General features: G+C 33.5%; 1 protein-coding gene across 1 annotated transcript; it reads left to right on the top strand.

Annotated features, from left to right (window-relative positions):
- Nucleotides 546–7,862, top strand: LOC109235524 (ubiquitin-conjugating enzyme E2-17 kDa-like). Its single transcript, XM_019401676.1, has 5 exons — nucleotides 546–656; nucleotides 748–831; nucleotides 1,373–1,500; nucleotides 5,685–5,789; nucleotides 7,505–7,862. Exons 2-5 carry the CDS (start codon nucleotides 762–764, stop codon nucleotides 7,646–7,648), a joined length of 447 nt encoding a protein of 148 aa, XP_019257221.1. The 5' UTR covers nucleotides 546–656; nucleotides 748–761; the 3' UTR covers nucleotides 7,649–7,862.

Raw genomic sequence — 9,870 nt, 5'->3', positions numbered from 1 at the left:
AAAATGAGAAAAAAGATAAATAGTAATCCTAGTCTACGAGAGGTGCCAAGTCATCACTTTTATTCCCTCCTATATATATATATATATATATATATATATATATATATATATATATATATATATATATATATCATTTGCACTTTCTTGATGATGATTTCATTACTTGCATACTTTATTTGGATGATTGCGGTGAGAACGAAGAACTTTATAGGTAATTCAATATGAACGCTTAATTTGGATGTTCATTTTTACAAGAAGAAGAAACATATCAACTTATAGACTCAAAACCAAAATCCGAAATATCCAAACCGATTAATTCGAAACTGAATTTAAAAAGTCAAATTCAATGTGAGCTTATTTGGATCTGGTTTGGATTGTCATTTCTTCAATCCGAAAATTAAAATTCAAATTAAAATTTTCATATCTAATCTGAACTGCGCGAACCCCACCCATTTAAAGTGAAGGGATCCAATTGCAATATCTTCAAATTACTGGGGTGTAGCTGAAAATACCTAGCAAAGATACGTAACGGACCAACGGTACACTGTCACGACATATCTGCCTATAAAAACGGAGTCCTAATTTCACTGTAAAATTCTCGCTTTCTCCCGGTCCCGTCCAGAAACTGAATTGCAACGTATAGGAGGATCTCTGAGGTAAAGTTTATCCTCTTTCTCTTCTTCAGTTGTGCTCTAATTTGTATGTATATATTTGTGCATTTGGAGCTGATCTAGGGTTTTTTGTTAGGGATTTGGTGAATCATGGCATCCAAACGGATTCTCAAAGAGCTCAAAGATCTCCAGAAAGATCCTCCTACCTCCTGCAGCGCTGGTGATATTTTAAACCCTTTTTCTTTTCATTTTACTTCAAATTCCATTTTTATCTTCAAATTTCTTGCTGCCTTTGTTGATGATTATGTATTTGCTATTTTTTTTACTTGCTTTGGCTAGTTTTTTCTGCTGATGCATGCCAAGATTGTCATTTTAGTTGCTCAACTACATGATTAGATGGTTAACATCTTTGCATTTCTAACTTGGTAAAGTGCATAAAGTTGAAGTTTTTTTAGGTCCTTTGCACTGCACAAACATAAGAGGATCTAACGACCAGTTCCGGGGTGGGGGTCCAGAACTTGTAATAACCTGCATATGGTAGAGATGACAGCCTATCATATCCAATCTCATGCTTGAGACTTGTTTACAGTCTGCATCTATTAAGTTGTTTTCTGATTCTTTGTGTGTTTTTACATCTGTCGTATCATGAGCTGCTGAGGATCTGTTTGTAGTACACCCATTTTTTTAGACACTTGTTTAAATGTCATCATGCGGCATGATGTTGTCTGATTCTCTGTGCTTGCTTCTGTTATCCATATTAGGCCCAGTTGCTGAAGACATGTTTCATTGGCAAGCAACAATTATGGGTCCACCTGACAGCCCTTATGCTGGCGGAGTGTTTCTTGTTACCATTCATTTTCCACCTGACTATCCATTTAAGCCACCGAAGGTATTATATTTGTGTTGTGTATTTGTTGATGACACTTGACAAGTTGCTTGTTTGTTGCTTATTAACATGATATTTTTGAATTTTCGATAGCTTATTTTGCACAATCAAATTTGCTTGTCATTTTCTAGGCTTGTAATTTTACTGTATCAACTGGACTGAAATGTCTCTGTTCATTTTAATAACTTTTAAGGTAAGCATAGATATTAAAGCTCAACTCAAATAGTGTCAACTTTTGATCGTGATCCTTTTATTTCCCTTACAAAGTCGCAACTCACATCGTAATGGCCTCTAAAAGAGCTCAAATTTTTGGGTCAAGACCTTCATTCATCAGTCAATTAAATTTAATTCGTGTTAGCTTTCCTTTTCTTTAGAAAAAAACCTATGTGAATGACTTGTTTCCTAATTGGATTTATACATTTGTGCACAATAGGAACTTTAGCTGTACTTGAAGAATTAGGTTGGCAGAGGAAAAGGATACCATGAACAATATGGAGATTAGAAAGCCTGTGGTCCAGATGGTATCCCCTTAGAGGTTTGGAGTGCTTTGGAAAGTTTAGAGTAGGATGACTTACCAAGCTATTCTAAGAAGTGACAGGATGTCTGACGGGTGGAGAACGAGTACCCTGATTCCAATTTATAAGAACAAAGGAGATATTCAAAGTTGTGCAAAGCATCGTGACATTAAACTTATGAGTCATATGATAAAACTTTTGAAAAGAGTGATAGAGCGTAGACTTAGGGACACTACAAGAGTGATTGAGAACCAATTTGGATTTTTACCCAATGAATCTACGATAGAGTTATATTCTTGCTAAGAAGATTGATGAAAATTTATCGTGAGTGGAAGAAAGATCTATACATGGTGTTCATTAACTCGGAGAAAGCATATGATAAAGTACTAAGAAAAGGACCTTTGGTGGGTGTTGGAGAAGAAAGGAATTCATGTTAAATATATAAATGCCATAAAAATATGTATGAAGGATCCACCACTAGTGTTAGAACAACAGCAAGAAATACAAAGGAGTTTTTGTAGCTGTGGGTTTACATCAGGGGTCGACATTGAGCTTTTCTTGTTTATGGATGAGCTAATCAATACAATAAAAGATGAGGTCACATTGTGTATGCTATTTGTTGATGATATTGTGCTAATTGATGAAACTAGCGAGAGTGTCAACCAAAAGCTTAAACTATGCAGAAATACTTTAGAGATTTAAGAATTTTAGGATAAGACCATCAAGAATATCCGGAAAATGATACCTGCTTGTATTTGTTGGAGCATATGGAATGAAAGAAATAGAAGATGCTTTGATGGACTATCAGCTCCTAACCACACCCTAAAAGCTAAATGCCTTCTGCATTTATTTCCCGATGTAGAATCCCTCGAAACCTTTTTGAACTTTGTTAGCTCTTTGAATCTAAGATAGCATATTTGTAGTAAGCTAACAAGTTGCTTTTTGCATCTTCTTGATGGCATCAATGAAGCCAATTGTTTCAATAAAAAAAGGATAAGTAGAAGTAAGACTGAGTATATGTACTATAAGTTTAATTAGCACGAGAAGAGTGAAGTGAGGTGAGATTAGATGGGATTGTGGTTCTTAATCGCACACAATTCAGATATTTAGGCTTGTTGTTTTAGGAGAATGGATGATAGTTAAAAATGTTACCCATAGAATCAAAAGCAGATGGTTAAAATGGAGAGTACTACCGGGTGTTATATGAGGAGGATGCCTACTAAAATGAAATGTTAGTTCCATAGCGTAATTATAAGTCAAAATTTTTTATATGAGACAAATGTTGTGTTGCTAAAATCCAACACATCCACAAGATGAGTACTACCGGGGTGTTATATGAGGAGGATGCCTACTAAAATGAAATGTTAGTTCCATAGAGTAATTATAAGTCAAAATTTTTTTATGAGACAAATGTTGTGTTGCTAAAATCCAACACATCCACAAGATGAGTTTTGTAAAGATGCAATGCTAAGATGGATGTATGGTTATACAAGATTAGATGAGATTAAAAATCATTGCATACCTCAGAAGGTGCAAGTAGCACATATTGAAGATAAACCATGCGTCGACCTCATGTAGTAGTCTATAGATGTGAAACCACGACGAGTGAAATCTATCTATACTATATTAAAAGCACGAAGGCCCTTAGCGAAATGTCGTTCACCTTTTTTACCCTCGAAATTGGATTCACAATAGACAAAATAGTCATTTTAATGATTTTCCTAATATTTAGGACTTAATTTTAATTATTAAAAATTTCCTTATTTGAAAAATATGTATGTGAATCATTAAGATTTTAAAAGATTCTTAATTTGCTTATATTTTATTATTTAAGATTTTCCAAATATCTAGGACATGAATTCAACTTCACTACAATTATGAGTTGTGAGTACGAAAGTTATAAACCATAAGGACTTTAAATTAGAATGAATTTGGTGAAATAAAGTTCATGTTGAAATTGATTACACGTTTTGGTTTCCACTTTCCACATTAAACACTCTTTTCTCCAATAAAATAAAGGTATTCAAAATGTTATATGTTGCTCAAACACCATTGCCGCACAGAAGAAGGCTTAGAAGTTATGCTGTAATTATTTGTCGGCTTACATAGTTAGATTTCTGTCGTAAACCTTGAAATCCTCATTTTTTAGCAATTCAGATTACTTTTTTTGTTGGTTAAATTTTTTAAATTCATGGCTATTAGACCGTCACATGAAAGCTTACTTCATTTTTTATTTTTTTTTGTTGTTTATATAGAAAGCTTTACTTGACTTTACTATTGTTTTCAACTACCATATTTAACCAAAAGTTTACGATACTACTAAAATTTCAATTTTCTTCTTACTTGTGAATATTAATTCAGAGTTATACACATTAACAGTAAAACATACTGGCAGCCAAGTTGCTGCTAGCCTTCAACGGACTATAACTATTTGTCTTAATCTTCCTCTTGGATGTCTCTTTTTTCCCAAGTTTCCCTTGTCATCATTTATCACTATTTCCTGGTTATTTGCACTGTTATACTTTAGCCTTATGAAACATCTTATTTATTTCAGTTCGTGCATTACGTTTTCACATATGATGTGAGGATCCTTTGCTGATTTAGTTAATTATTAATGTGAATATTTTTTTCATGAACTTCCTTTTATAGCACAAATACATATTTAATAATCAAAGTTATGCGATTTTTAAAAAGTTTATGCATACCGACGGGGTTCACGCGCAACACGCGTATCATGAGACTAGTTGTTAAAAGAGGACGAGGTACGTCTAAAATCATACAAGGAAAGAAGTTGTCTCGAAATACCTACAATCTTTTTTAATCGACACACAGACTGAGTAGAATCTAAGGCACAATGGAAGAAATAGATTTATATAGGCGATACCAATTAGTTGGTAATATATTTTGGTCATGTTACACTGTTTACTTTAGGTCCTATGCTTACTAGGAGTCTTTATCCTTGCTAAGGACAATAGAAAATATGGAGAACTTCTAGTACTTTAATTTTTATCTTTATTTAGTATAATGTTGGCCTACTGATCAAGAAAAATGTTGGCCTAAGATTAATTTAAATGGCCGACCCCAATTTCTTTGGGATTGAGGTGTAGTTTGTAATGATTTGTTTGCGAAAAAACTAAAATAAAAATTAAGTTAAGAAAAAACTAAAATAAAACTTAAGTTAAAGTGCTGGAGCTGAATTTTGAATTATGTAGGTAGTAATGGTGTATTATCATCTTCAAATGTGTTATAAATTCTTAGATGATGCTAGTATTTATATTTTTGCAAGAACATTTTTTTTCTTCATATTTCTAGTAGTGTAGATTTTCTGCACTCATTCGGAGGATTTAATAAAACTAGCCAACTAGGCACATCGCCTTATGGTATATTATAGCTTTAAAAAAAAAAGTTAATGAACCCATGAGAGCAATTTTTGCACACTGTGAGAATCACATAATAAAATCTCTCTTCACATCTTTTAATCTGGGCATAATATGTTCTTTGATCCATTTGCCAAAGCACATACAAGTTTGAAGAACTTCTATGTGCAAAATCGAAGGGGAACTTAGATGTCTTCCCTCTCCAGGACGTTGTTCTGCAACTTCTTTGCTTTGGGTTCTTTTATTTTTTCCCTTGTGGACAAATTTCTCCTCATTATATGGGATAAATGTCCAGGTAGCTTTCAGGACAAAGGTTTTCCACCCAAACATCAACAGCAATGGTAGCATTTGCCTCGACATTTTGAAGGAACAGTGGAGCCCGGCACTTACAATCTCCAAGGTTAGTTGTATTTCCTGATTATTGGTTACCACTCATTCAATATTTTGAATTTGCTTATTTACACCTTGAGATTTTTGAGGACTAGTATTCTCCCTGATTGAATAAAATTTCCTTAAGGGAGTGAATGGCAGAATGGTGCAACATAAATATTGGATCAGCAAGACGTATATGTCCAAAGCTATTATCTACTCCTTGTTTTCCTTTTCGCTAAATCAGCCTCAAATGGGGAGGATTCTTGTGTATATTCAAATTTATGGTATTGTCTTTCCATGTGGTTAAGTTTGTGGAGTAGTTCTAGGTTATTTAAAGAGTTAATAACCTAAAATCCGCCTAAACTATACAGCATTTATGAGTTGCCTACCTAAACTATCACGTGTCCCAAAAAATCCCTTGAACTATATCCCCCTTCATAATAAAACCCCCTCGTTGCATTCTTACTAGTGAGTGTAATACACTCTCCACATTATTTTTAAAATCTGCCACGTGGCAATCTATGTGAATATTTATTTATCTTAATCTAAAAAACAAATTTAATTAAGATTTTAATACTCTTTATTATATCATTGTAAAAAATTACATGGTAAAAATAGAAAAGGGGGCTAGGGTTAAAACTAGTAGGTCAATTGTAAGAAACTCATTTTCTCTCATCGTAGACTTGCTCTCATCGGAGAATGGCTACACTAATCTCTTAGTAGCGATTTTCTCCATTAATCTTGGTTCTAACCTCGATTGCGTTGTCTATTCTTGCTTCAGTTAAAAAATCGGGATAAAAACTAGTGTTTCTGCACCTAAATCGGTGCTAGAAGATTAGGGTTTTGATAGACCTAAACTTCGAAGATTGTTGAAAGGAGATACCTATATTGTTAAAAAAAGATAGCTACACATAGGTCCTATTTCTTTATCCCTTAATTTCTTGAAAGGCATTAAACCTCAAGCTCTACAAATACTTGAAAGGATGTTCCTCCTTTCAAATAAATTTAGGTAAGAAATGATGGATGGATAAAATGAGAAAGATAAGAAATAAAATCAAGATTCAAATGAAGAAATGGACAAGAAAGGTAAAAAAAATGAGGAAGGAATGTGAAACATAAAAAAAAAGAGGAAAAGATAAAAAGAAATATAAATTTTTAAAAAGAAGGGCTAATTAGCTATTAGACACGCTATGGCGTTTTTTAGCCTTCACGCGCTCTTGAGCGATCTATTACACACATAATGTCACATAAGCGTCGAGGGAGTTTTATTATGAAGGGGAATATAGTTCGGGGGATTTTCGGAAACATGCGATAGTTAAGGTAGACACATGACAAGAGTTGTATAGTTTAGGCGGGTTTTAGGGTATTAACTCTTATTTAAACTGTAACAGATGCAGAGATTGAAATTATATTTTCTGATGCCTTCTTATACCAACTTAGAGGTTAGTAAAACAAAAATGTACACAGCGTCTTATAGATATTTAGGTGAGGCGAGGTGGGAACCGATATCTCATATCCTGCCCCTTCGTTCAAATTTTAAAAGAGTTGAATACCAGAAGCAATCGGCTCATTTGAAAGTAAAACACCCATTATTTTGTATTGATAAACAGAGCAAGTGGGTGCTCAATTTGTTCTTTTTGCAATACCATTAATCATAATCAATTAATCAAGTGATGTCAGGTATTCATCAGATCAAATTTTAGTGGGTATATTATAGAATCTTAATTAATTTGTTCCTTGCAGGTATTGCTGTCAATCTGTTCTCTGTTAACAGACCCTAATCCTGATGATCCATTGGTTCCGGAGATTGCTCATATGTACAAGACTGATAAAAGCAAGTATGAAACAACCGCCCGGAGCTGGACTCAAAAGTATGCCATGGGTTAGTTGCTGCGAGCATCTCTGGAGGGGCTCCTTTTCTTCTGTGGTATTCTATATTATCTATTATGTATTAAGAAATGGTGTTCTTATGCATAATCAACTCAAGGGGACAGGTTGAACAGGCCCCTCTTGTAACAATTTAATTTGCTGTTTGTTCCCAAGAATCTAATGGTTTTGAAACTGTATGATGGGTTCAATTTATGTGTCTTGACCCTTTTCATCTGCACTTAGTTATTCACTTACATGCAGAGCATCCCCAAACTTTTACGATGAAGTTAATCTAGGGGGTTTCTCAAGATTACAAACCAAAGGGTAAGTTGCGAATGCACTACATCTCAAATTACTTTATCTGGTATGCAAACAATTTGTGGTTATGATGTTCGAATAACAGCCAATTGCAGCTACAAACAAATCGAGGAGTCGCTAACTGAGAGAGGATGCAAACATTTTTATGATTTCTTGAAAGGTCATGGTGTTTTTGTCAGATTTTGGTTACTACGCAACAAATTTATGTTGCCATGTATTTAAAGCGTTTCGAGGTATAGATTTTTTTTGGTTGAAGATAACTGAACATTTTATTTTAGTTAAAACATGTCAAATGTATTGACACTTGCTTGGTTGCCATAGGTGTATGTTTTTGGCTATAGAGACATTTTTAGATTATGAAGATTAACCTGATGGCTTTTTCTTCTGTTAATCATTGTGCGTTTAGGATGACGATTATCCTCGTCAGATTGGAAAAAAAGGTAGGATTGACGATAGCTTCTTGGAAGCTTATATGGTTTTAGCCTTGATAGCGAAACCTGATTCTAACATAGACCATTATATTATGTGAAAGATGAGACAAGTGAAATGCACGAAATATTATATACTATCTACTTTTCAGAGTAGTGTTGCAATTCAAATAAGGTTTCACTTTCAGATTAATTTGGTTGATTATTTCGGTTTTCGATTTGAGCTTATAAGTTAGGCTGTTTATATATTTATTTATATTTAGGTCAAATTGCCTTAATAATTTTTATACAAATCATAATCACCTAGAAATATGAAAACTGTTGGTACAGATACAACCCTTTTTATAAAGAAAAGGTATTACAACAAGAAAGAAAAATAGAGTATATAGTTATAAGAAACTGGTCATTAATCTTTACAAGTTCAATTCTAAATTCAGTGCAACATTGTGTGTAGTACAAAGACCGTGTTCTTATTTAGTAGGCAAGTAAAATTGTTTTCTAAAAATTCAACTATGGTGTTTGAGCAAAGCAAAGGACCGATGGAGGCGAGTAGAGCAGAATAATTATTTTGTCTAGTTTAGTTGCGATCAATATGGTATCAAAACCGGTCTCCCACAATATGTTGGGCATATTTGAGCGAGACGTTGAGTCTTAAGGGCGAGGACTGAGGTGTATGACACTCATGACGAACGGCAAGCTAATAAGGGCGAGTCAAAAAGAATAACTGCTAGATTTTTAATCTGACATGCTTCCAAATAAAAATTGCATATGATATCTTAGGCAAATCTCACGTCAGAAAGAAAGATAGAAATCAAACGATTCATAAGAGAAAGCACAAGTTGTCATGGTATGGATACTTCTGAACTCAATGATAGCGTGGCCTAAAAAAACAAATTTGTGAAATCTATTGGGCTAAAACGCCAATACGTTGACAATTATGAAACATTATTCTTAAGTTGATTGTTGACCCTTAGTCTTAAGCTGATGATTTGCTTGATTATTGGGTTTGGGAGTGGCTAATGTCAGAATATGTTTGGTTTAGCGGTTAAGGCCTAATAGCCAAATAAAAAGTACAAAGATAATCGGATTTTCAGATATATAAATTCCAAAATGATAGTAATTGATAGTAACATTTTCTTAGAAGCTTTTCTGAACTATGTGCAAGTACTGTCTGATTTATAAAAAAAGTTATTGAAAATATTCTGGGATAATAACTTTTGATCCCTCCGTTATTGGTAAATTATAATTTTGGTCCTTGTGATATTTAATTAAGCGTATTTAAAGTTCAATTAATTTAATGTGTATTTTTGGTCCCTTCATATAGAAAATATGTAACAATTAGACTATTTGTATAACTATATTATAAACGCAAATATGGAATAGAAGTACAAACTTAACATCAAACATGGACTATTTTAATGACATAATGGTTAATAGCTCGTTATATTTGTGAATATCACAAGAAGAGGGATCAATAGAGCATAATTCAAACAA

Source organism: Nicotiana attenuata, chromosome 12, assembly GCF_001879085.1.
Source record: "Nicotiana attenuata strain UT chromosome 12, NIATTr2, whole genome shotgun sequence".
Taxonomy (NCBI): domain Eukaryota; kingdom Viridiplantae; phylum Streptophyta; class Magnoliopsida; order Solanales; family Solanaceae; genus Nicotiana; species Nicotiana attenuata.
The sequence above is the reverse complement of the archived record's forward strand: the minus strand, read 5'-3'. Positions and strand labels throughout refer to the sequence as shown.

What these genes read in the sequence shown, in the direction of transcription:
- LOC109235524 (XM_019401676.1), top strand. Translation starts at nt 762, where the DNA reads ATGGCATCCAAACGGATTCTCAAAGAGCTCAAAGATCTCCAGAAAGAT. An exon ending in ATCCATTTAAGCCACCGAAG is followed by an intron (nt 1,501 to 5,684) that starts GTATTATATTTG and finishes ATAAATGTCCAG; the next exon opens with GTAGCTTTCAGGACAAAGGT. An exon ending in CGGCACTTACAATCTCCAAG is followed by an intron (nt 5,790 to 7,504) that starts GTTAGTTGTATT and finishes TGTTCCTTGCAG; the next exon opens with GTATTGCTGTCAATCTGTTC.